Below are 27,507 nucleotides of genomic sequence, written 5' to 3' on the forward strand. Positions count from 1 at the left end.
TGACTGGTAGGCATCGCATTGGTTAAACTCAGACAAAGGAAGTTTTTTATCCACTCATAAATATCCACTCATAAATAGAGACTTTGTCCTTAAGTGAAAGACGAGGGGAGTGGGAAATAACATTTGCATAAAAATTCAGGCCATTCACTTATTGCTTTATTTAGTAAAATAAATGGAAAATTTCATGTGATATCAAGCAACAAACCTGTTTGTAGTATCAGGCAAGGCTGACAGTGGATCCCAGCATGGCACCAAAACCCAAAAGAATGAGGGAAACAGATCCCTGGAAATATTAGTTTTACTTCTGATATTGTCATTTCACTGTGCCACCCTCTGCTTCAACAGTGACACAGAAAGACATGTTGTAGGACAATACCAGAGGTCCTGAAGTACTGAAAAAAAGAGCTCTGGAGCCAACAAATGAGAAGAGATAAGAGAGAAGAGATTCCTGGAGAGGACAGACAGCGTGTATGTATATGGAATGATGATGGGAATCCATGACTGACTTGGCTGAGGAATTGCTGAGCTGTAGGGCTGAGTGAACTCTTCACAGACCAGAAGCAGACTCTGGCTACAGTCATCCTCTTGGCTGAGAAACAATCAGAGTTCTTCATTGAGGGGCTTCTCCTCAGATTTGTCTTCTTTCTAAAACACATTAGAGGGATGAAATCAGATTTGACATTACTTGGTTTCTCAGCATAGGGATAAAGAAAACAAAATAACTCAAATGCCTCCCTCTGCTGTCTATGCCACTGCCCTATCTCATTTCTGTCACACAACACAAAGACCCTGTGCTACAGGAGGATGAATTTTGACAGAGAGAGAACTTATAACACTGCATGAACATGAAGATTTAATTGTGCCTCTCCCAGCAGAGACCACTGGTAGAGTCCTAAAGCCCTATCTGTACACTCTGTTCTGTAGTCTTCCTGGTAGATTTAATTGCTATCCATGCCACTGGTGGCTCTGACCTGCTTTCATACGCTGCCATCCACCACCTCCCCTCTCAGCATCCAAAAGCACCCTTCACTTTGTCTCCCTAACTGTTCCCAAAAGATGGATGATAGATGCTTCACAGAGACCTTCATACAGCTGCAGAGATCAGTGAATTCTTCTTGCTGTAGACTGGAAGGCAGAGGTCAATGAAGAAAGAGACTCTGCAAAGACATCCACCTCTGCTGTGCCCTAAATCTAATGTTTCTCTGATATTCAGGTGGAAATGAGAAAGTGATGAAAGAGAAAGTGACAGGGACAGGGAGGAGTTCAAGGAACTGAAGTAATCTTCACCAAGAGCCTGGTAAACAAAAGCATCAGGACCCCCTTTACCTTTGGCATTCTTTGTAGGAAACGGTTACAGAAGTCCTGAACACGCTCAATGGAGATGTCATCCACAGCCACCACTTCGTGCTCATCATCTGGGGTGTGGAATATAGCCAGAGCTGGCAGCTGGGACTTCTTCAGCTGGAAGTACGACAGTACTCGTTCATTGCTCTCCAAATTGCTGTCCAACAGGATAAAGAGGATCTGTGATGGAAATAGGAAAGAAAACGCGAGAAAAACAGAAGCTGAGACAGAGAACAGATCCGCAAACAGTGATCATATGAAGATTAACAGTGATATTTTTAGAAAGATTTTGAGAAAACCATCCATATTCTGTTAAGACAACACTTTCCTTGTCCACTATCTACCAGCTCCATGCAGTACATTTGTCTGTATTTTATCAAGTCCAGACTTACACTACCAAACAAAATGTCTTCTTTCACCTTCTTTAAAAATATATCTACAGAACAACAGGAAGGCAGTCTCCACTTCTATTCTCTTAATAGATAAGGAAACAAAATGTGTTTTATCTTAACAGCAAATGTCAAAGAAGCTGAATCCTTTACTTGTTATTTGGATAAGATGCTCACATCCTTGCCAGACCCAGTGTAAAAAGGGGTTTTGGTGTGGGAAGAATCAAATTCAATTGCAAGAATGTGAGAATGAAGTACAGGGCATCAGGAACCTGCAAGGATAAGAACATGAGAGAAGCAAAGGACATATTGAAGTGAGCAGAAATGAGGATACAAGGATTTGGGAAACAGAAGTTTTTGTCAAGACACTGATGTCCATGCAGCACAGCTCAGCAGAGCATTCAGACCTGAGGAGAGAAGCTCAACATGAATAAACCAGGATGAGAATGACCTACAGTAATTATCATAAAATTTATAAAAGAAAATAAACATAGCAGTTAAAGAATTTAATCAGTGACCTGATTAAATAGAATCCCTAAGCAGATGAGATCCACCTCAATGAAAAAAACATCCAGCTAGCATGTGTAATTTTATCTTCCTTTTACCCTGTGCAATCTACCAGGCCTAGCATACTTAGTGTACCTATGGACAAGGCTGTGGCTTCACTTACACAAGAAAATAAGAGCTTAAAAAAAAAAAGAAGCAATGTAATGTGAAGATTATGTGCCCAGTTCCCAGGCTGTGACTCATGTTTTTCTTTCTTTTCAATGAAGAACACCCAAGTTAGTTCCAAACTTGTTTTCTTCTCTAAAAATAAACTTCATAAATACTAAATTCTTTACTTATCAAATTTATGTTCTATAAAAAACAAATATATCTGAAAACTTTCCTAGGCAACAGCCTATTGGGAAGGAGGGATATTCAGGCTGCTGTAAGGTTTAACTTTGGTTTTTTAGTGAAATACAGAAACAGGAACAGCACTTTCACTGGATATGTGATATTCACCATTTGTAATTTTTCTTCCAAAAGTCAACTGTGCCCCAAGAGCAAAAAGCTGGTGAGCAGACAGGTGGTGGGGTATTTCTTCACTTAATTCATCTTTTTGCAGGATAAAACACCAAGCTAGAAAAGGCTCAAATATTTAAGGTCCACAGGTCTAGGGATATGATCTAAGGGGCTTTCAGATGGAACAGCAGAATGCAATGTTTTAGGGCTCTCTTTTCAACTAGAAAGATGGAAACAGAGGCCAGTGTTGGAGGCAAGCACTTTCAGAGTGTCAGTACAGTAAATGGTACTGCGTTTTCATGGTGCATTCAACAGCTTTCTCTATAAGAGATTGACTAGACAACAATATTTTTTTAATCAAATGTTAAAGAAGTCATTAAAATTTAAAAAAAATATTGCTACCTCATTTTCTAGACAAAATCTCCACCACCTTTAAACAGATGAATAGTATTTTAAAATAATAACATGAATAAATGTTAGTCAATATTCTTCACTTCATCAAGCTTCCAGAATTTTCAAGCTTCCAGAATTTGCTAAAACACCCAAAACTAAAAATATGTACATACTTTATCCATGAATACCAAGAATAGAGTAAGAATAAAAGAGCAAAAAGGTTGAGGTTTAGAACTCTGAATGCCTTCTTCCTCACAGGAGCAAAGAGAAACACACAAACTGGCCCCTCAGCTAGAGAGGCTGAGATATCATTGTCATTCAGAGTCACTGACTTGGGTCTCTCTAATGACTCCCATTTGGCTCACAGAGCTACAGTGTGCCAAAGTGCAGCAAAGTTTCCTTCTCGGCCTACATTCAAAAATACAGGAAAGAGAGCAATTGCATTTGGCCACTGTAGCTCGGAAGAAGACGCCTTAATACCTAAGAGAATGGTGCATTCCTGGGAGGTCTGTGATGTGGGATGGGTTCTCCTTCAGGAGAAGGGCCCACCTCTGCTGGTTGTGCTCCAGGAGTCCTGCTAGACTGGTCCCAGGGTCACACCTGTGGGGCAGAAGGGAGGATGTGCTGGCCCAGAGGCCACAAGCACTGGAAGCCTGATCTCCACAGCAGCTGAAAACCAAGAAAATTTCTCAGTTGTCACATTTCCATGACAAGATGCCATCTCATGGAACTGGCATTTTCTCATGAGGAATTTTGTCCTGAGATTTCCAGTCAGCTCTAATCATAAAGAATGAACACAGTAACCATGTAAAATTACATTGACCATGAGGCAGGATTCACATTGCCTGACCTCTGCCATCCAGATCCTAGTCTTGTCTCAGCCAGTCATCTGCATAACCTCTACAATAAACAGTGACAGGCACTTTATTCCACCCCTTTTAGAGGGGAAGGAAGTATATGCCTGTCCTTCTCTCTCAGTGCTGAAAAGAGCCTAAAACATTTACTCAAATGAGTAAAGCTAGAATTACCAAAGCTAGAATTCACCAAAAACAAATCCCTCTTATAATGACAACTCTAATGTCACTGCTAGAGATCAGTTAGTTCCATCCCAAACAGAAATTTCACTTTCCATTTCATGCCATCCTGTACAACAGCTGGTTGTACAGGATTAAAATCTGAGATTATTTCCATGATTTTTTTCATTTTGTAGCAATCTTCCTGCCCATGTTCAGAGATCTGCTGCTTCAGGCAGTGAAGGATATCCTGCATTAATCAGAAACCCCTGACCCAAAATGTCCCCTTCACACATGGTATTTTCTGCACATTGTCACTTGCAATAAACCACCTTTCATAAATTTTGTACACTGGTGCTGTCTTGGTGTCTTAACAGCTTGATTCCTAGCCCAGTGTTTTTAGAACATCAAGTTGGTGGTAGATACTAAGATATGGAATGATGTTATTGCCTAGGGAATTAAAGATAATAGAAAATAGCACGGCAATGATAGAAACCAATTTGCCATTGCTTGGTTTTCCTCCAACAAAGACAAACAGAAAAGATGATCAAGTCTAATATCCAGTCTTTGACTTTGAACTTCAGAGAGAGAGCTGAAGTTCACTGTTTTGTATAAGCAAAAAGATCAAATTCTGATGTCCGAGTAATTTCTTACATCACAGTGCATCAATGCAAAACAAAAACATCAGTCATGAATTTAAAAAAAAAGACAGCTGTAAAAACATCTTTACTGCAGATATCTATTAAGTGAGATTAAAAGTCTGTATTTACAGACTTCTCTGTTTATGGCTAAAAAAGGCATCTCTAAATATTATCTCTCTCAGTTCTGGATCCATCAGTGTCTGACAAGAAGAATAAAAGTTGTACGAATAACTGTCTGCAAGAGAAAGGGCATCATCTTTTCATTTCCATGGAAGAACTCCTGAAGGACACCAGAAGTTTCTCAAAATGCATTTCTAAATGGACCTACATCTAAATTAAAAGGGAGTTTGCAAACATCCCTACCCAAATCATTCTGACATTGGAAACCAATTATGTCAGCTACAACAAAAGCTGCTTTTGTTATTCCCAACATCACCTTGTTGAGGCTTCTGCAAACGCCCATGAGTTACACCAGCTGTAATTACCATGTTATACTCTGATACTGTGGAAAGAAAACTGAATATAAGTATTCTAATTTGGCTCAGCAATGCGAACCCTGACATCTCCTTTCCAGTGCATTTCCTTTCCTTGCCTGGACTCTTGGCAGTACTTTCTCAAATAAGCACATATTTGACTGAAGATACAGAAGGCTGGTGGATTTATTCCCGCAGCTGCAGTGCTCTGAACTCTGTTAGCTGTTATCCACCCACAATTGTTTCTTCAGAAGTGCTAGAAAATTACCATATTTCTTCTTATTGTGGTCAGCTTCTGCTGGTTTAACATCACCTATCATTTGCATTTTCGTCTCCAACATTTTACAGGGCTCAGGTTCCACAAAAAAATCTAGAAAATTTAGACTGCCTCCAGGCCCTCACTGTTGCTCTAGGTGCAGTTCAGACTGTTTTCAAATGAAAGTCCTCACCATCCTGTCTCATGGATCCTCCAGCTGAAAATTTCAGCTGTCCCTCAGGCAGAAGTGAAAATATCATAAACCAGAGGTGAAAGGACCATAATCCAGAAATTGGCAGGTGAATGACCTCCTCATGATCCATTAACAGTTGGACTCAATCATCTTAGAGATGTTTTCCAACCTCAGTTATTTCACAATGGCTTTTCTTCACTCTTTGGGGTCAGTCCCTCAGCAGCAGCTCCTCTTCATCTCTCTGTCCATGCGACAAGTTTCTCTATTCCCTCCCCCTGGTGATGACAGTGACAAGGACTGCTCTTCCATCAGTGTGCAGCAGAGATGTGTGACAGGATCAGTACCCCTTCTCCTGCTTGGGATCCCTTTTGAGGCTCTGTTTGTGTTCTGCTCTCCTTGTAGAAATGCTGCAACACACACCAAGTACCCCCGGTCTGTTCTGGCGCTCTGCAGCCACTTAGAGCAGTGCTGGATGCAGTGGAACGTGCTCACAGGAGCCTGAACATCTCTCCACTGCACAGCAATGATTCCTTGCTCAAACCACTGGTACCACTGACCCCTCAGCACGAACAAACCTTTCACCACTATCCCACAGGACAGGAATTATTCACTGGAAATCCTGAGCAAAATTCAAGTCAAGAATCTTGCATTTGTTCTCAGCCAATCTGCAAGCCACTGAAAGGCAAAATCTAATCAATACTTTTTTTGAAGCAAACCTCAATTAACTTGGTAGCTCCAACAACACGTGACTTCACCAAGGAAAATTAGCCAGCAGGGATCTTCATGGCATTGTGCAGTGGCTGCCACTGACACCCAAACTAGGTGTCAGGTCTTTCTATGTGACAGAGCAATGGGGACAAACCTAAGTAGGCATTTCACTCTGCTTACTATCCAGACCTAAAACCCAAGCAGAGGGATCTTAGCTCTCTCTCACTCCTTTCTAGGAGGGCACTCCAAAACACAATTTGCTCCTCAGAGTGCCACTCCTTTGGGAAAAATAACTTATTAGACTCTAGGTCACTTCATCTCTGTGTCCTCAAGTACCACAGCAATAAAGTGGAAATAATTGGTCAAATCCCCACATCTTTAATGTTTGTACTTTACTCTGGCAAACTTATTGACTGATTCAGTTGGAAATGTGCCTGAACAAATAAAAAAACCCCTAGATTTGGCTTGCTGAGAATTCATAAATTGTCTGAACTTCAGTTCAACATTTTATCCAATGTTTTGTGAAATATTTCTAGGAAAATTATAGCTATTTACTCAGATCTAGGCAAGACACATGAAAACTAGATGCAGCTGCATCAGCAAAGGATAGCAAAGGATGCTAAACAGCATTGTGTTGGAAGAAATAGCTGCTAGGTGGAGACCTGTATCAGACTCTGCTTCTCATGGTGAACAGTGTTAATTGTGTCACTTTAACACACATCTCACAATGGAACTTTACAGATAAATTAGTTTTCTTTTATAGCTACATATTCATCAAAGTAAAACATTTTTGAAGAGACTTTTTGATTTTAATGTATAGTTTCTGCCTAGTCTCTTGCAATGGCTAGGAAAGATGTAAAGGTTCCAAAGCAGTCCTGCCATAAGCCAGTCTCAAGACTTCTGAGGTTGCATGGATCTGAGGTGGTCCCTGAATTCAAAGGTGAGGGTATGCTTGATTTATAATCTGTTCCTTCAATACCAAAACCAGATGCACACAGACATTCTAGTTCTCAGATCCCAAATCTTTCCAGCTTCACATTTCCCAGAGGAAGACCTCTTGGTGCCTCTCAGCTCATCCTTCCCGACTTCTCTGACATTCTGCCCCCTCCCATCTGCTGTTCTCCCTTGCCACAAATGCCTCCTGTTGCTCCCAAACCTCCTTTGCTTGCAAGTTCATTCCTCTGTTCCTTGTACACAAATTCCACTGTAATCCAGCTGCTGGCTGAGATGCAGACATCGGATGATTTACTGTTTGGGGAGCTCTGTTCCCAGAGGGATGAGATTCAGGCAAAATTTCTCTGAAACACCTCATCTATCTCATCACCTTAGTGTGGAAATCAAAGCAATACATTTGCAGCTCCTTTAAAATAGCCATTTCCAGAAGTGAAAGGGTTAAGAAGCACTGACATTATTTGCTATCTGGTTACTTATATAAGCTGCCTTGGCATCCTGCAGGCTGTAGATAGAAATTCACCTCTCACATCAGTAGAGCACAACTGTTGCCAGACTGAAGAGCAGCAGCTGTGTGTCCTCTCCCAGTACAAGGGAACAAAACTGGGCTAAAAGCCACAAAGTCCCTGAGTTTCACCAGGAGAGCAGAGAGCAGGATACAGAGGGGATTTACCCCATGAGGTGGCAAATTTGGAAAAGGTGAACAGAACCAGCCCGTCCATTTAATTATCCAGATAATCCTCTTCTCCTGCTACTTGACCTTTGCTCTCATAATTCACAGAGGAGATTATGCCCTCCCCATTCATGGCAGAAATCACTGGGTTTTTTTCCTCCCAACAGCTCCTGTTTCTCTCTGTTTGGACTCACCTTGCCCTTGTAGAGCTCTGCTGCCGCTCGGAACTTGCGCATTCGCTCGGGGTGCTTTGGAGACATCTTGTCCGTGATCAGGAGGAGGTTAAACTGCAGAGAGCTCTGCATCACACCTATTGCTGTCTGCCCAGCACAGAGAGAAACACAGGCAAGGACACTGAGAACACTCAGTTGGCATTGGATGCAGTGTCTGTGGGACATGGCTCAGCTGTGGCTTCTTTGCAAATCAGCATCAAAAGCAGGACAGATTTCTGTAAAGCAGGGGGGGATCCAATTTGGGTTCTTTGCAGAAGCTCTTAACCCCCTGGCTTTGCTTATTCTCCAGACAAGAGTCTGAAGACCCCAAAGGTCCATCACTAGTTAGTGACTAGGCAAGAGGAGTAGGAGTAGGGCAGAATACAGGAAGCTGAAGACTAAAGATGTGAAGAGCAAGGCCAGCAAACACTGAATATAAGGGTGTCCTAAATCACTGAGGTCCAGCACTTGTCTGAAATATGAGCAAGTGGGAAGGATTTGTTGTGTCAAGGTTGATGTTTGTCCTTATTTTCTTTCTTTGGTGTTACACTGTATGCAGGATGGGGATGAGTTCACAGTTTCAGCAGCCTGAGGGCCTGGACATTCCTGAGTGCTGAGGGTTAAAATTGTCTCTGCTGTCCCACAGTGAGAGAAGCCCTGGGCAAGGGCCAGGTGGGCACTGCACATTGGCCCTCTGTGAGGAACCAGGGCTGGCACTGCCCAAGAAGCCACGGCACCATCTCCGTGAACTCTCTCACTCCTCATCTCACTTCTGTCTGCTTCCTGCTGGCCTGCAGCCTCTCCCTCAAATTAAACAGGAGTGGGGCCAGACCTGCTGCCTCCCTAGTGCCACCGAAACCACAGAGGCACAGCCTGTGCAGCTCCCCGCCAGTGGCAGCAGAAAGTTTCCACACGCTCCAGGAGTAACAAGGAAGGGGTCAGGGAGTGCATGCTGGCAAGGGCCATGAATAACAGAGCTTCTAGACTTTGTCAGACGGGACTCTGCTGTTTGCTTAATATTTATCAGATATTTTGTATCCCTTCACTCTTCTGATAGCGTGCAGCTGAGGTGGGGAACAGTGGAGGGGTTGCAAGCTAAGCTGGGAAGCGTTAGAGGCCCTCATGGGAGAGGATGAGGCTGAAGGTGAGGATGAAGCCAGCCAGCAGCAAGCCCCTTGACAAGGCTGGGGTGAGAGCAGACAAGGAGGGAGCAGCAGCTCCTCCAGCAGCTCCACACAAAGGTGTGCTTGTCCACACAACCTTGTGCGAGAGCAATCAGCAGAGCTCATCAGCAGGGCTGCATCACATCTGACTCTCCTGAAAAGCCCACAGGGTAAACATTGCCTAAAAATTCCTAAAGTGTGTAGGAGAAACAGTAAGGGCCCCAGGATGGGGAGAGGAACTCTTGGCAGCACTTGGTGTGAGCCATATGACCCCATTATCTGCTGACCTGCAGCATTTTTGGATGCAAACAGCATATGCACTGGGAATAAATATTTATGAAAATCCAAGCTACCTTAGGGAAGCTGGGAGGGCTTTGGGCCAGGGACTGCCAGAGGCACTGTTAATTGCAACACCTTGATAGAGCTCCAGAGCATCTGGGAAAGAAACTGCAACAACATCTGTATTGACATCAGGGTGGAGGGGACCAGCTGAACAGCTGATGAATTCTCAGTCAGGGAGACAGCCTGGTGCCAAACAGGACACCATGCAGTGAGAGCCCAAAGCATCAACAGAAATGCATCAAGAAAGAGACATTGTCCCATGAATTGCAAAAGGATCTAATAGGGGCTTCAAGGTTTCAGAAGGTCTGGGAAATTACAAAGATGAGAACATCATCCCTGTTGATATAACTTGGGTATTCTTAAAGGGCTGTTAGGCCAGTGGAGCAGGATATAGCAGTCCCCAGAAATATTTTGTGATTTCAAAATGTAATTTTCCCTTTTGAAGATGAAAAAACAGGTTTTTTTATTACAGAAAAAAACCAAACTCCTACCATATTTCACTGGGGGAAAAATGTAAAAAATGTTACATTTCAAAACAAAATACTCTCCTACTGGTGGGTTGCAACTGAACTGACTGAATGCATTGGGTTCTCTGAGATGATCCTTGAGTTTATCTTGAAAAGGTATAGCTCTGCAACAGGTTGGAGCATTCTTCTCTAACACAAGCTGAGCCTGGTCAGCACTGTTATAGCTATCCAGAAGGCCACAAAACACCCCATCAGCAATGATAAAATCTCAGGCTTGCAGCAACTGGGGCTTCTAATACCTATTGACTCCACAGCAATGAGACAAGGAACTGCTAAGATTTCAGGAGAACCTAAATCCTTGGTCAACCTCTGCAGCAGGGACCCTGCCACTGCCAGTCAGATGGGTGAGTCAGTGAAGATGGCCAACATGGAAGCATTCTAAGCCTGATTTTGTGTCTGGTTTGTTTGTTTGTTTGTTTGTTTGTTTGTTTGTTTGTTTTGGTGGTGGTAGTGGTTGTTGAACTGATGAATTCTGGAGGAACAATGGAAAGGATGGGAAAGATTTTGCTTGGGAAGTTCCCAACCCATTCTTGAATATGCATTCAAATATCTGGGCTTACATTAAGCCCTATGTGCTGAGTGATGCATAAATCCTGCCTTCTGTCTCAGAAGCAGGTCATTTGAGCTTCCATGTTTCTCAAGGCTTGTCAAAGAGAGGGCATTCTGGCTGAGCTGGCTCTGCAGGCATGGCACAACATGACAAATGTCCATGGGAGAAAGCAGCACTGCCTGCAGAGTAGTAAGAAATGGAGTTCTCTGCCCCTCAACATCCCAAATTTACTGGGAAGCCAAAGGAACTGTGATGAGTCCCTTCCTCTCCCACCACACTCATGCCCCAGCAAATCTGCTTCCAGTCCACATGTGGAGCAGCAGTGAAGAGCTGTGTGGTGTCCCCAATCCCATCTACACCATCACTCCAACCCTCACATCCATCTGGATATGCAAACTGGGGCCAGAGGGTACCATGAGAGGAAGGCCAAGCAGAGGGTGAGGATGCGGGGAGCTGGTGTTTACCACAGGGTTGTACTCTGTCACCAGGCGGAGCTCGTTCATGCGAACGAAGCGGGTCAGCTTCTTGGCATCCACCTCTCCGCTGCTCATGTCCAGATCCCGCCGGTCATTGTCTACCTGCAGTCAGGCAAAGACACCTACAGTCACAGCTGTCCTGTCCTCTCCTCCCAGCACCTCCTCCAGAGGCACTGATTGCACTCACTCACAGAGACACCCACCCCTGGGACACCACCATCCTCTCTCCCCCACTGCACAATCCCCACCTCTTCCCATCACCATTCTGGAGGCCTAGAACCTACAGGAACGAGCCTGCTCTTTGAGATAAGGGTCTCCCAGCCTTCTCCAGCCTCCTAAGGACAAGCTCATGGTATAATAGAAATCTCTGAGGGCTCCAGACAGACCTACACCACCAGCTCTCGATGCGCTGGAGACAGGGAGAATTAGCTACAAACTATTCTAGGCATTGTGGAGAGAGGTCATTAAATAGTCTAACTCCTCACATCAATACTGGCTTTATGTCCCTTTTAAACATCTTCATCTGCTTATTCTGTTTCTTCTACAAGTAATAAACATTGGCATCGCCCGGTATGGAATTCCTGGAAACATTGTGCAAGCAGGAAATCTCTCCAATAAAAAGAGGATTTTTCTTCCAGTACAGCAGGAAAGAAAAAAAAAAATTAAGCCAAACATATTTCAGCTTTAGAGGAAAATTCATCCTGCCACACATCTCCCCACACTTCATCCCCTCAAAATGATGTGATTTTATTGAGATTTTCATGAGCTGATAAACAGAAAAAAGCAGGCAACCACTGACTGATAGCAATACACTAGAGTTTAAGGGCAGGGTTCCTGTGTAGTACCACCACAGGATGTGATGGAGCTAAGCCATGGGAGCAGTGGTCTCTGACATGAAGTAGAGTCATCCCAAAGTTTGGGATTTGAAAGCCATTGATACATGCTGAATGAGGTTCTTGGGGCTGAGAAGCAGTCCACATGCACACCTCAGATTTTATTCTCTGCATGTGGACAACCTCTGAAAGTTGTTGTGTTAGTTTTTCCAGTGGTGTGCAGACATCTAAAGTAATTTTTGCTGTTCTGTGGTCATTGGCAAGGTCTTTGATACCAGTCACCCGCCCTGTCTGACAACACAAGCTGGTGATTTTCAGACAGTGTGGTCTGATTCCTCTCACAGGTTTTCCTCCTGCATAACATGAAAGGGCAGCTCTGCTCAAGTAAATAAGATCAGGACAGTGCAACACCTGGGCGGGTGAGATCAGACAGGCCTTGAGAACCAATCTAAAGTAGCTTGGACTCTACAGAAAGTCTTCTCTTGGCTTCCATGGGCTTCTGGAAACCTCTGACTTCCATTTGGGGATAATAACATCTTGAATCAGCACTCAACATTTATGTTTTTAAGAAAATAAGGCTGGAAAATAGCCTGCATTTAATAGTTGAAGCTCTAGTCAAAATGTCTTTATCACTCCATATAATTAGGTGGTTAGCATCTGTTAACTATGTTCTTTTTAGGTCTATCAGGATTTCTTACTAGAATAAATCTGTTTCTTTCCCCTATTTACAAAGAAGTCTCACCAGTTGACACAGTCCCTCCTACTACTGTAATTATGGTTTAAACTTCTAAGCATTGTAAGTGTTTCATACACTGCAAAGGCAAAGAAAAAAATTAATTTATGCCTCTGATTCACTTCTATCCTGGTGACGCATCCTTGTATCCTTCAAATGAGTATTTGATTCCAAATTCCTGTATCCGTTCTTTTAAAATTCCTTTTTATCTCTGACCTCTTACTCCTACACATTATTCATCACAGGATAAAAGAAAAAATAATGTGTCTGATAATTTAAGAAAAACTGACAATCAGACAAGTGAATTGTCAACCATCTTTGAACCTGACTAGTGCATTATTTTCTTGGCTGGTTTTTTTCCATATTAAAGAAGAGTTCAGTTGCAAAAACTTGACTCTGAACAAAGAATATTCAATATAATAGAAATTCCAACAATCCAAACAATTTATTTTATCAAACTGTCTCCCAGGGCAGCCATCATCACTATCTGCACAGTGCAAAAACAAAGGATCTTTTCAACATTTTTGGAAGAAAACCACAATGACTAAGAACCAAAATTGAAATGGGTGTTGTTGAAAATTGCAACATCTAGCAAATAAAAGGTTAAATAAAAGGATCTGCCTAACTATTGCTCACTCTTAGATCATTCTTTTTTAATTATTTGGATAATATCAGTGGTAAACATGGTGCAGGAAATGATGAGGGGGAAAAAGAGAACAAACTGTCCAGTCTTTGTACAAGCTGCATCTAGAACTTGGCCAAGCTGCCATATTTAGTTTCCCTAGAACATGTGGTGTGTACCCATTTCTCCCCACCTCAAGCACTTAGAGGTCTGGTGTCTCACAACACTTCACTGGCTTTTAGGACATCTTGTGCTGCCTGGGGCCCCATTTCTCTTCAGACACACCCACCTCTGCAGTTTTCAATTGCCATGCTTGTGCAAGAAGGAGCAATGTGGGGAAATTGATGTAACCAGTAGAATACTTGCTCTTAGCTCTTCTTGGTACTTTTGCAGTAAGTACATGGCTCTTTCCAGTAGCATCTCCTTAAATTTCAGCAAATATAGCTATATTGAGGCTACACTGAGCTACCTGCACTTAGAGCTGGAGTCAACAGAGATATGATCTAGCACAGCATCCATCCCTAAGAAACTCCAAAACAGGATTTCTAATGCCTAAATTTATTTAGGAAATGAGTCTGCAAACCACAGTGTAGGGTGGCACAGCATCTCTTAACTGCAGAGACCTCGTCTGGATGTGTTTTCTGTCTCATTGGAAAAGTTTTGTACCCTAGGAGACAGCTTTGCCTGCCTGAAGTGACACTTGCCAAGTTTTGGTATCAAGCCTGCTGTGTTGATCCATTGTGACATGACTCTAGACGCTTTTCATGTGTCTCAGGACCCCTTCCAAAACCACAGAAACCCCATCCAAGTTAATGCCAAGCTGTGGGCAGGTCGTGTAGAAACACAGGCATTGCTCTTTGCAGAGCTCTGGGTGCTGACCCAGATCCGTAGGGAAACACCTAAACAGGAGAGTCTTACCAGGTGTAATTAACTCTCCATGTCTCAGTGACAGGCACTCTGCAGTTGAAAAGCAAAAGCCCTCTTTTGGGCAAGAAGAGGGATGTACTTTGAGGTGGGCAGGCAGCCTGACTGCCAATGACAACCCTATTTTTGGCTTGCCCTAAGGAGAGATGAGTTTTGTGCTTTTTACCGCTGTATGCACTCGTCCCACCAGCGCGCTGAGCCAGACCCTTGTGCTGGAGATGCAGGTTTTTGCCTGGCAGAGTGTTCAGGGAGGGAGCGGCCCGTGATGCCCCCCGGCCCCGCCGCGGTCCCACGCACCGTGCGGAACAGCACCACCGTGTTCTCCGCGGCGCCGTAGTGCGACAGCACGGCCGCGCTGCTGCTGAGCCCGAACGGCACCTCCGCGATCTGTCCGGCCGCCCGGCGAAACTGCTCCGCTCCGGGGCTCTGCGGGTCCTGCGGGCACAGCAGGGACGGTGAGGGGCCGAGACAGAACCGGCACCGGCACCGGCACCGGCACCGGCACCGGCACCGGCACCGGCACCGGCACCGGCACGGGCCGCGGGCGGACCGAGCGCGACACCTGCCGGCCGCTCGGTCCCCGCGGGAGCGGCCGCCGCCGCCACCTCCTGCGCGGGCGGGATGCTCCGGGATGCAGGAGCCCGCCAGGATGGTGCCGAGTCCTTGGGAACTCGTCAGAACATAGGTGTAGCTCGTTAAAAAAAAAAAAATAAAACCAAAAAATATACATGTGCATGTGTATATAAGTGTGCGTTTCCAAAATATATACATATATGAAAACATCGCCATTTTTATGCTAACCTTGATTCCAGAGTCAATTTTGAACACCTTGCCTTATCAGTGTCATGGTTTCTTTTAAAAGGACATCTTAGATACATCCTGTAAAAGTAGCTAATTCAGGTACATCAAAGGATAGAAATGTGCGATTTCTCAGTATTTTGAGGTCCCTTCTCTTTCTTGCAGACACCATTAACTATAGCTATCCTTTGCCTGTATTAAAGCCTTCCTTGCTGTTCCCATTCCCAACTTTTTAATGATGTATTTTTGATACTTCTATTTATTGGATATAAATTCTCAAGACATGGTCTCTGCTTGGAAATTGGTTTGTTTTTCTTTTTAGTTTGAACTGTCAGCTCAGCTGTTTGTGAGCCCAGAGAAAATGGAAAACAAAATTCTTTGTTCGTTCCAAAGAAAAACATCTGTCATGACCTGTTTTGGAAATGCCAATGCATCAACTGCTCTGTTGAGAGTGCTAAAGCCGAGGGTGGGTATAATCTCGCTGAGTTTTCAGCATTCCTGGGAAACCTTGGGTTTAATCAGGCTGAGCACGGCCCTTTCTCAGAGACACGCGGGGTTTCTGGAGCAGTGTGCTGTGTTTCCATCACGGCATGCTGTTCCCAGTCAGGGAGGCCGTGCTCATTATACGGGAAGCTTGCCGAGCCACACACTGCAGTGAACTGAAAGGCTGCAGCAGAGAAGTAATTCATGGTGAGCGGAGAACATGGGCTTTATTTGGATGAATATACTTTCAGGCCGAGAGCCAAGCCTTCATGGCACACATACATCTTTATCTGCTGCTCAAATGCAGCCCGGCCATGCTTCAGGCACCGAATGCCCGACATGTGGCTGCCCCGTGCTCCTGGCACTGGGGCTGCGCGGCAGCAGCTCCCGTCTGCCTCTGAAGAATGCAGTCCTGCAGAAGGAGGCCACTGTGGCACAGGACAGAAGGAGCCGTGTCCCTGCTGTAGCTCAGGAGGAGGCTCTGGGTACGGTTCTGCCGCAAGCCCGGCAGCTGCCCTCGGGGAAGGACGGGCTCGGCACTTTCGTTCTGCGTGTGCAGATTGCCTGCCTGCTTTGCACTGCAGCTTTAGAGCTGCAAGAGCAACCCCCAAGGAGCTCCAATCGCCTGCAGGCACCGAAGTGGAGGCGGCTGGTGCTCTGTGATCAGTGCTTACAAGGCCCTGGGGCATAAGCCTCCTGCACTCACAGCTCACGGACTTGCGGCTGCCGCACTGCACAGGCAGCGCCATCGCTCCTCCACATCGGCCCTCACTCACTCTCTGCTGGGCTGGCAGATGCCACTGCCCTGTAGCAAGAGCACGATGCCCTCCCTAGACTGCCCTCCAGCCCCAGGCACAGGGCAGGAGGAGGAAGGTGCTTGCAAAAGGATCTGGTTTTGAAAGTCTGAAGCCTTCTCTGACATGAGGCAGTGTGTGGACAGCAGAAGAGCAGAACAGAGCTCAAAGAAAACCTGGAAAAAGGTGCAACTTGGGGACTTAAAAGTGATAAGGATCCGATTAAAGAGGCCTCTGTTTTACAGTGCTGTAGCTCAATAAATGCTTTCCTTTTATTTTCTGAGGAAAAATACTCATGCCATTTGAGGGGGCAAGGGGCTCATAGCTGTCACTCACCTTTGAATTCAGTGGAATTTAGATAAAAAGAGACAGGTCTCAAGGGTATCTACTCCTACTCTGGGGAACAAAGAAGTGAAACAGAGACCATGCCTACATCCTCCCCACGAGGAGGCTTCAGCCTGAGCCCAAACTCTCTCAGACTTCAGTGGGCCTGCACTATCACTTCTCCCTGAGATTTGGCTTCCTCATCCCCATCACACAGGCAGTGTGTGCCTCTGCCTTTGCTGACTACAGCAAATAACTGACATTCCCATGCACCCCTCACCAACACTGTTTCTCTACCATGTACATTTCTTTGTTCCTTCCCCTGCAGCATTTACCTCTCTCCTGCTCCAGGACTCCTACAACCTCCTTCATCTTCCTCCCTTGCTCCATCTCCTTTTCCATGCACAGACCAAATTCCCTGTGCTCTCTCTGTCACCCATCACCTAATCCCTCCACATGCCTGTCACAGCCCCAGCACTGTGGGCACTTTTTGGGACAACAGCTGCTTTGGCAGGTGTTTACACCACATCCACCTTCACGCTCTCATCAGGGTGGGATAGAGCTCACAACTGGCAGAGGGGAGGTGCTGTGAACACACCTGGAAGAATCCAATGACTGCCACCTCTGCACCACTGATGAAGGCTTCAGCATCTGGGACGTTGTCTAACAGGATGGGTTTGTCTGTGGTGCTGGCTGTGCCTGCAGAGCAAAGGTCAGGGTTGGGCAGAGTGTACACAAGGAGCAGCTCAAAGAGGATCCCCCCAACACACACACAAGCATCCCAACCTTACAAGCCCGCCCACACACCTCTCTTGCAAGCTCAACATGTTTGTGCAGCATACCTTGGACAAGGAGGACTCCCTGAAGCAGACCCAGACTTTCCCCAAGGCAGGAAGAAAGCTCACTTACTGTGGGACGCAGAGTCACTCCCCCCAGCACACCCTGCTGGGAAGCACCTGGTAAGCAGGATGCCAAAGAGGCACGGGAAGATGGATGTGCCCATGGCACCAGCTCGCCTTCTCCTCACCATGCCACCCTGCTCTGGTGCTCTCCTCAGTGAGAGACACGTCAGCTGCTCTGGGGACCCACAACCCCCCTGGGGCGGTGGGAAAGGAGCAGCTGGCCCAGGGCAAAGCCTCCAGCTTCTGAGATAAGTGCCTGGCTGGAGAAAGCCCCTCCCTGCAGTGCAGGAATCAGCCTTGGAGAGCGGCACCAACACTGCAGTGTCACCTCACCCATGGAACTGGACTTGGCAGCTGCCCTGCACCCTTGTGAGCAGACACCCCAGCTGGGTCAAGAACAGCCCTCTCCAAGTGCTGGATCCCAGAGGCTGATGTTCCCTTGTGCTTGGCCAGCAGGCTGGCCACGAGGACGTGCAACTCTTGCATTAGCTCCAGGGAACAGCTGCTATGGTAAGTGTTAAACATGAGAAGGGTATGTTACAGCTCCCTGGCTCATTCAGCAGCCATCTGGGATGAGAGGTGGGGGCTGTCCACCCCTAGAGTCTGCCCCCATCACAGCCCAGACTTTGGCTTCAAAGAATTAATGAAATCCCTGAAGGAAACTGTTCTGAAATAATTTGCTTATAGAGTAAGGCTGCTGCTTTGAAGGAGGAGGGCTATTTCCCTGCTGAAATATGCTCTTAAGCCTTCCTATACTGCATTCTCCACACACACATCACTGAGAAACATGCTCTAGAAAAGAATGTGACACTCATGCAGAAAAGAAGAAAGAAACTGGTTTTATTCTCAGACACTGAAGTCTTGTTACGGCAGCTAGCTGCATTCCCCCTGACTGGCTTTGCCTGCACAAGGATGGATTTTAACAGGGTAGGGCACCAGATACAGACCAGGAGACCATCACGGGAGGTAAGTGACCAAGTGACCCTTTACAATGAGTCAGAGCACATGGCAAGTGTAACTCAAGATAGGGATTTTCCAGGGACCAGTCCACCCCTGCCAGGTGATCTTGTTTCCTCGAAAAGGCACTTCCAGGACTGGAGTTGGTATGGGAGAGATGGGGACAACAGGAGGAAGTACTGAGGGAGAGGGAGGGAGGTGCTTCCCAATTTAACCCATTATGGTCATGATGGGGTGGTGGCTGGGTTGTTCTCAGTGTATCAGAAGAAGCAGCAAAGGCCTGGAGACTGGTGCAGGAGGCAAGGGGATGGGAAGGGGGAAGGCAAACTGGGTGAACTCATTCTGTCCATTCCTTCTTGATGGACAGGTTCCACTCCCAGGTGAGATGGTCGTGCTTGTCATCATCCGTGAAGAAGGATTTGTTGTGGTAGGTGCCTCGAGCCAGCATACCCTTAGGAGCCTCCTCAACGGGCGTCAGGAACTCGTACTCCTCTGGCCGTGGCCCGTAGCTGCCAACCATGAACGTGGCTTTGTCCACTAGGAGAAAACAATCCACAGGGAATAAGCCCCTCGCATGGGGAATGATGAGGGAGAGAGGAAGCCATGAGCAAAAGAGCAGGAAGGAGATGGGGGAGAAAGGAACAGCCCATGGCAGAAAAGGAGAGCAAAATCAGTGGGAAAAGTGGGTTAGTGAAGCATAAGGACAGCTGGAAGGAGAACACGGATGGATGGGCAGGTGAACAGGCAACTCAGTTTGTGCACTCTCACATGGATGTACTTGTCCTCATTTGAGACTAATTTGGGAGAAAGCTGAACATTCTGGCTGTGAGTACACCCAGCATATGGCTCAAGATCTACCTTGATTTCCCACTACTTCTCTCTACTGGTGAGAAGACACCAGTTATGTGTGCTGAACAGGATGCTGAGGCCTTAGAGGTGGTTGCACAAAAATGCATGTGGGGTGTGTGTGTACAAAATGGGGCTTTCCTCTGCCTTGTCCAAGCAGAGCAGCACTGAGGAGAACCCACGGGCAAATACAGGGCCCTGCACACAATGGGAAGTTTCACAGAGCAGGTCTGAATTTTACCAAGGGCTTCTGAAGAGCTTTCAGAGGGTGGGAAGCTCTACACAGGCTGAACCACTGCACAGGGGGCGGAGGGGACGAGAAGAGCTCTGTATGGAAAGGCAACAGTGTGGCAAGCACTGTCCAAGCAGAGTGTCTGTGGACTTTGCTGCTGCAGCCAGGGTGTAGCATACAGACCCCAGAGCTGGCTCACACTGAGTGTGCACAAAACAAGGAACTGCTGTCCTGGGTGAAGCAGGCCTATGCACTCTGCTGAGAAGTCACGTCCTGAGTGTTAGCACAGGGTGGGACCAAGGGGGCCTCTGTCCCAGCCCAGAGCTGCAGAACCTTGTTCCAGAAGAGGGAACACAGAGGCAGGAGCAGTGCTGTGCAGGGCATGCAGGGCTCTTACTCACCCTTCACCCCTGTCCGGTAGGTGTGCTGCACATATTTCAGTCCCGACACAATGTCCCTGTTTACCTGCAGGAAGTAACCAGAAGTGTCAGGAGAGGAGTTTTGGTTCTGTACCTGATGATTTTTCCCCTCCTGAAGGACATACCCATCTTGGCTCCCTACACAAGGGAGCCTCAGCACAGGGCACATTGTACAGGTCCCTAAAACAACTTCTCCATAGGTACCTGGAGACTTTTAGCATCCTCTGTGCAACTCTGTACTTCCCTATCATTTGCTCAACTTTGAAGCTGACTGGAGCACATCAGTAAAGTTCTCAAGACATGCTGATGAGGACAAAGAAAAGTGAAGCAGGGAGTTCCTGTTTAATAATTTTCATACTGGAAGCCATCCATGGGTAACTAGAGTCATCCCTTCAGCCCCAATGGGTGGGCAGCTCCAGGGGCCCTCTAAGCTCCATGGGGAGCTGGGAAGTTTCTTCTCAAAAGAGAGAGGGACAGTTTTCATAAATCTTTTCTCAAATCTCCCATGGATAGCTTGGGTGTATCCAGTGCTGCTCCTCCCCTCCAGCATATACTGCCTTCCCACAGCATACACTACTCAATCTGAAAACGAGATGGACAGATCCTTTTACATTCCAGGGTAGAATTCCCACAGTACCAGCCCTTACCAGCCATGGAACTGAGGGAGGGAATTAGAATAACCTGTCTGGCTTCAGGTGTCTCCAGTCAACAAGGCACAGATACAGATGGAAATATTTCACAGCACAAAAGAGAGCTGGAGGTGTCTCAGAGGAGAGCATTGAGGGACATTCATCTCTGAGATAGCAAGCCTCAGAGAAAAAGGGAAATCTGCCCTACAGAAGCCACAGTATTAACACCTTCCCTCATCTGTCTCAGGAGAATTATCTTTCTTCCCTTTTTGCATTCTCTTCCAGGCCCATCTTTGAATCAAGCACTTGCAGAGATGATCAGTTCAGTGCTGGATGCCACACTGCAGCGTGGCCAAGTTTAATTTTCAGCTGTAAACAGAAGAAATGGCTGACACACTGATTAATGGGAGTGAGGGTGAAATAAGACCATTTAGGTATATCACAACCTGAAGAATTCAGGTATCTTCAGGTAGCCAAATGCTACAATATTACATCTTCTAAATGTGTACATGAAGTCCAGTATTACTGACTGAATCAGTACTTCATGAACAGCCATTCTCTCTTCTCTTCTCTTCTCTTCTCTTCTCTTCTCTTCTCTTCTCTTCTCTTCTCTTCTCTTCTCTTCTCTTCTTCTCTTCTCTTCTCTCTCCTCCCTGTTCATTTCCACTTAGTGTGGAGTAAAGATTTTCTAGTGGCTAAAAAGCAAAACCAAACTCAGCCAAAACTACCCATCTGGCTTTTAACCCACTCATTTATCAGTGTGAGCAAACAGAAACCAACTTCCTCCAAGGGGTGAGCAAGCAGAAGTGATTTCCTGGAAATACCTCATCCCTTGTTGGGTAGAACAGCACCTGAAGCTAGGGGAGCTTTTGGGCAGGCATTCTGCCTGGCTCTAGTTATCTGATAGACTGCCACTGACTGGCCTTAGCAACTGATAAGAAGCAACTGGAAGGAAAATAACTCACTCTGAAGTGGATCTTAACTCTGTATTCCACCCCTTCCTTTAATACGAAGGTCTCTTTCTTGAGTGCTTCGAGGTCACCTGCAAGAAGAGAATCAAGCTGTCAGCTAGAGATGTCACAGCAAGGAGAGACCAGGCACAGGGGGGAAGATGGGCATGGGGTTGCTGTCAGAGGTGAGCATCCCTTCAAAGGATGACACCTGTAAAAAGAGCATGCAGACATCCTTGTGAGATTGTGTTGTGTGACCAAATACACAGAAATTCCTGGGTGCTCGTATGTATCTGTGCCCACAGAAGATAATGCCTGAACACACACAGGTCTGAGCACATGTACACAAGGATGTTTATGCACAGGCTTGTTGCAGAGCAGATGCAGCAGGGTGTGTATGCTCCATCCATGCCCAGCCTGGCTTGGTGAGAGGAGCGTGTTCCACAGCTCCTGCCCAGCTTGGAAGGCTGCCTGGGCCCCACAGGGGTTTTGGGTGGTTTTGGGTGAACAGGAAGCCTCTCTGCCTCTCCAGGCCCAGCTTCCTCTCTCTGCAGAAAAGCCCATATAAGGCTCTCTCCCCATGCCCCCAGGAGCCGGAACTGCAGTATTGCTTGATTCTAAAGTTTCAATACAGCCTGCAACCCAAATGCATGCACATCCCTTGTGCTCATGAAGTGTCAATGAAAGGAAGCAAGCAGAGATGGCAAGAGAAACCCAGGAGCTCCTACAGCAGTCTAGATGAAGGAAAATATCTCAATATTTTCCTCTGTTACATCAGCTTCTTTTTTATTTATATGTGTATACCTTAAAATAAGAAACAAGGCTAAGATGACTTCAGAGCTCCTCTAAAACCCACTGTGGCATCCCAAGGACAAACTCTCTTTTAACTTGCAGCATGCCAGGGCCTTTGGTTGTTCCCCTCTGTGACCAAGGGCAGAGCCTGTGCCTACCTGTAAGGTCCATGGTGATGGGTCCTGGAGCAGAGTCACAAACCAGAGTGAGTCGGGTGACCACCACATTGGGAGCTGTTGGGTCTGCAGGTAGGAAAAGTCAGGGGGAAGCTGTCAGCTTGCAAAATTAGATGCAATCAGAGGGGAGGGGAATGACACTGAAGAAACAGGGATGCCTTGCCACACAGAAACTGCATTTCATGAAACACCCAGTAATGCCAGGCTTCCTTAGCACAATAGGACCACATGTCTACCCAGTCCTTCCACATGGATCCCTCTGGCCTCCATCACAATACCTAGAGGTGGTCTTTCCACCATAGAAAATTTCCTTCTTAGGATCATTCTGAGCAACAAGACCACATTTCAGCATAGGCTGACCCCTTCAAAACCCCCAAAAGTCCTCTGAGACCCACACATCTCCCACCACAAGTCCTTTTCTGATGCCAGCACTCCCCAGTAATCCTCCTAACTCCTAACACTCTGAGCATCTTCCGTGCTTCCTTTATGTGCAGCTTTCCACCTGCCCATCCCCAGTCCTCCAGCACAAGCAGTGCATGTGCCTGGGCAAACAAGATCCCTCTTCTTTGAAGCAACAGCACACTGCTGCAGTACATCTCCCCATTCCCTCCCTGTCAGTGTGCCCCAGCCTACCTACTACCACAGGTCCATCTCCCAGCAGGGACTTCTTGTACTTAGCGAGGCTTTCATCATCCTTGTCCAACTCCTGCAGCTCCTGCAGTGTTTTCTGGGGAGGAGGTTTGTAATTGAGTTTCCCATCCAGCTCATCATCATCATCCTCCACATGAGGCTCTTGTGTCTTCTCAGTCATGGTGACTTGGTCTGGGTGACAGAGGAGGGGGCAGTCAGTGAGATTGCTGTGGCTTGGGAGTATGGGGGCACTCACTGTGGGCACAGTGTGGCTCAGTCCCTGACAGGCAGGCACCCACCCAGTGCTGAAGGCAGCGGGATTCCTACAGGCAAATGGCGACGGCGATCGGCTGCAATCCAGACACTGCTGTGCTGATATTCTGGCTCAAACACAATCCCCCCCTACCCCCGCTCCTCTCCCTGCAGGCACCACGCGCACACGCAGACCTACACCATTATTCGCTCCCAGGGAGGAGGTGCGGGAGCAGAGGCTGAAACCAGAGTGATTTACAGCCACTCTGCAGCACAGTTGTGGCCGGCAACCCTGCAATTACAAGCCCTCGTACAGGGCTCGCACAAAGAGCCACTGCCACACACTGGAACACAGAGAAACACGAATAAAGCCAAGGACAGATGTTTCATTCACCCTCCCATAACGGGTAAACCCCACATTTCACAGAAAGGTCGGATATCTGACAGCCACTTTTTAGATTAGCAAGTCAGCTGAAGCTCTCAAGGAAGCGGGCAGCGAAGTCTGTGCTGGCATTGCCTGTGCTCCCACTAACAGCTGGCTCCAGGCACCCACCAGGAGTCCTTCCCACTGAGCAGGGAAGCACGGTGGGGAGCCCAGAGGAGCCAGGCACAGCCGTGCTGCTCCAGCCGTGCCCTCGCAGTGAGAGGCAGGAGAGCTGAGCCGCAGTCAGTGGGGCTGGGTGCTGAATGGCACACGGGCAGTGAAACTGCTGGGCTGGCATCCCAAATGGAGCCAGAGCAGGGAAATAGCAACCAATGGGCAGAGCATGGGACGGGGAACAGGAGGCAGGCAGGAGAGGTAAGCAATGCTGTGCCAGGTGCCCTCAGTCAGCTGCCTGCCTCCAGGAGGCAGCCATATGGTCCCAGCCACCTTCCCACTCTTGGGAGAAAGGCTGAAAAACAAAGCAGTGCCCTGGTACAGTTGTCACACATGGCCAAGCCATTCCTTGTTCTCTGGCAGCAAGAGGGTTTGGTCAAGCTACACAGATCATTCAGTTCACTTCCACTTAGGCTTCTTTGAGACTGTCCCTACTAAAAAGTCCCCTTTTGCTTCCTTATTTGCAATTTTCCAAACAAATCAGTTGTCCTTCTCTGCAGCTGCAGCCTTAATTTTTGCCCCTGCTCCCAAAAGTTAAACTGGGAGCTAATGCGATAGTTTTTTCATTTATTAAAATAGAAAAGAAACACACACAAAAAAGAACAAAAAAAAAAGGAAAAAACAACTGTTTAAGGTGAATCATCAAGTGGTGCCAGGCAACTCTGAGTAGTATGCAGACCTCTCAGAGCAATTCCAGTGCAGGGAAGAAAAATAATCAAGGAGTGGTACATTGGCATGTTGCAAAGGGACAGAAAAGAACTGACCAGCACACAAACAAGAAGATTCAGTCAGGTATTTTAATTGGAAATGGCCATTGCAAGACAACTTTGCAATTTTGAGATGAATGAGGAACTAGTACAGAATGGGCACATGGGAAATAAAAGGGAATCTCAACCCAAACAAACAGGAAAAAAAAACAGGTCCCAGCAGCTGAATAATCCTGGTTCAGTTCATGCCCAGACCTAGGAGTGTGAAATACCCAAATACCATGGGAAAGGCCCCTGAGCTTGTCCTCATGAGAAAGGAAACCAAAAGCTCCCTCCCTAAAGCAGCAATTACACATGCCCCAGCACTCTGTGGCCCCAGCAGAGTCACCTTAGAAAGCCTCACAATGCCCTCAGTGCCATTCCACGTTCAGCACAGGAGGAGGCTGGGGTTAGCCATGACAGCCAGTGCCAAGCCTTGCCTTCCACTTGGGCTCCAGCTGCAGGTCTGAGCAGTGACCCCAGCTCTCCACAATACCAGGCTGCATCTGCCACCAACACAAGCACAGAGCACAGGTGCCTACCCGCCCCATCCTCCCATGTCCACTTCCTGTAGTGTATCACAGGGGATGGAAAGAGGCATCTCTGCCCTCATGCAGAGAAAAGGCAGAGTCAGGACTGCACCAGAGTCAGACTGGACTGGCTGCTCCTCATCGCTCAGACCTTCCCTTTGCACCACACATGCCACAGAGACTGTCCCTGCTAGCCCCCAGGGGTGGCTCACTTGAGGGGGAATGCTTTTAGGTTCTGAACCTCCCAGAAAGGGGCACAGACAATCTGCCATGCCAAGAGCAAGATCCTGCAGGGAACAGGACCAGCCAGACTGTCTGGGATGAACAACCTCTGGCTCACAGGCGCCTCAGGATGGCACCGATCAGACCAAGTTCTGGCATTTTTCCCCAAGCCATGGACCTGATGCTGCCTTCCTGCCAAACTCCAAGGCAGGCGGTGACCAAGAGGAAAGCTCCCATCCCAGCAGCTCATGCCCCTACTTGCTGGTGCCCTCTGCAAGCTGAGACACATTCCTGAGCTCAGGCACCAGAGACATCATGTTGCTGTCGGGGTTCCTGAGTTTCTGTGCCACTGCCCAGCCTAATACGGAGCCCCCATTCAGACCAAGAGCCTCACTAAATTGAGAAAATTAACCCTACACTGTTATATGCAAGGAGAAATCTGTGTGCTTGGTGTCTTGCCCTGCCACATTTTTCTTGCCTTTCTGCAGCTCCATCCCACAGTCCTGTGTCACCTGCACCCCTGGCAGCACCCGTGAAACAGCAGGGAGGGGGCAAGGGCAGGTTAGGGATCCCTGTTAGAGAGAGATGGCTGCAGGAGGCAAAGACGGAATCACGCCTTGGCGAGAGGCGCGAGAGTCTCGCAGCTGGGCTCTGCCTGTGCCGTGGACAGACAGCTGCCCTCGCACCTGCAGCAGGAGGGGCAGTCACAAGGTGGAGGGTGGGCACCTCCTCGGCCCCCCCATGCCTCCACGGGGCACAAAAAGGGCTGTCAGAGGGACAGCATTTCACTTGCCCTCCGTCTGCTCATCACTTCTCCAAACCACCCCCTGGCCGAGGGCTAATCTCCAGGAAGCGGGTTTAGCAGGGAGGAAGTAATTTTCCGCGATGGGGGAGAAGCGCACCGGACTCAGCAGCGCCCCCAGCCCCGGCCTCCCCATCCCCAGCCCCGGGGTGCAGAAGGGAGCCCATTGCCCGGGGAGCGCCGGGCCAGCCCGGGACCGCGGGGGCCCCTTCCCTTCCTTGCCCTGCCCCATGGCAGCGCGCAGCCTGGCTTCCCCCTCGGGTCGGGCAGGGCTCTGCCTGCCTCCCCGGGCAGGAGCGGGCACCGGCGCCAGCCCCGGGGCGAGGGCGCGGAGCTGCGCGGGGAGCGAGCCGGGGCCGCGCCGTCCGTGCCCGCTGCCCCCGCCCGCCCCTCGCACTCACCGGCGGAGCGGCGCCTGCGGCCGGGGTCCTCCTCTGCTGTCAGCGCTCAGCCTCGAGCTTTGGCAGTTGGAGCAGGAAGGAAGTTGGTGAAGAGAGGAAAAAAAAAAAAAAATAACACTCACACGCAGCGAAAAAAAAAAAACCCCAAGAGCGGCGGCAGCGGCAGCAGCAGCAGCAGCAGCCCACCCGCAGCAGAGGAAGCCCTGGCGGCCCCGCATGCTGCGGCGCTCCGCCGCCTGCCCCGCTTTGTCTGCGCCCGCTCCTTTTGCGCAGAGGTGCGCAGGGCTTTGTCTGCGGAGCTGAGCCCGGCCGGGGACGCGGGAGTGCTCGCCGTGCGCCGCTTCGGGCTGCTGTGCCCGGGAGAGAGGGGGTGATGGCTTTGTTTTCCTCCCCAGGCTTTTATTTTGTTTATTTTCCTGCTGTAATTATGGTCTGTTTCAAAAAGTGGCGCTGATTTATACCGATTAAAATATGCGGAGAATCGGGTTGTGTATTCCCGCGTACGTGGGAAGATAAGCAGTATTGCAAATGAAAAAAAAATGAACCTCATTTTTCCTGCTACCTGCTGCACTTAATCAGCTTATTGTTCCCAACTCCCAGCCC

The 27,507-nt window shown here is 47.8% G+C and overlaps 2 protein-coding genes across 3 annotated transcripts; both read right to left on the reverse strand.

Annotated features, from left to right (window-relative positions):
• Positions 1-208: 208 nt before the first annotated feature.
• ERP27 (endoplasmic reticulum protein 27) lies at positions 209-17,823 on the reverse strand. Its single transcript, XM_071422033.1, has 7 exons — positions 17,730-17,823; positions 17,419-17,519; positions 14,719-14,856; positions 11,298-11,411; positions 8,234-8,359; positions 1,327-1,524; positions 209-645 (listed from the first exon to the last, which is right to left on the reverse strand). Exons 1-7 carry the CDS (start codon positions 17,821-17,823, stop codon positions 601-603), a joined length of 816 nt encoding a protein of 271 aa, XP_071278134.1. The 3' UTR covers positions 209-600.
• Positions 17,824-18,545: 722 nt separating this feature from the next.
• Positions 18,546-27,284, reverse strand: ARHGDIB (Rho GDP dissociation inhibitor beta). Of its 2 annotated transcripts, none has more exons than XM_071423162.1 (6): positions 26,905-27,284; positions 23,357-23,545; positions 22,706-22,789; positions 21,771-21,847; positions 20,159-20,222; positions 18,546-19,216 (listed from the first exon to the last, which is right to left on the reverse strand). In XM_071423162.1, exons 2-6 carry the CDS (start codon positions 23,532-23,534, stop codon positions 19,017-19,019), a joined length of 603 nt encoding a protein of 200 aa, XP_071279263.1. In that variant the 5' UTR covers positions 23,535-23,545; positions 26,905-27,284; the 3' UTR covers positions 18,546-19,016. The 2 variants fall into 2 exon arrangements, with proteins under 2 accessions (XP_071279263.1, XP_071279264.1); XM_071423163.1 differs by lacking the exon at positions 26,905-27,284 and adding an exon at positions 23,653-23,792.
• Positions 27,285-27,507: the final 223 nt, after the last annotated feature.

The sequence above is a fragment of the Agelaius tricolor genome, unplaced genomic scaffold (genome assembly GCF_023055355.1).
Source record: "Agelaius tricolor isolate 1412-34295 unplaced genomic scaffold, bAgeTri1.0.p SCAF_3, whole genome shotgun sequence".
In the NCBI taxonomy this organism is placed as follows: domain Eukaryota; kingdom Metazoa; phylum Chordata; class Aves; order Passeriformes; family Icteridae; genus Agelaius; species Agelaius tricolor.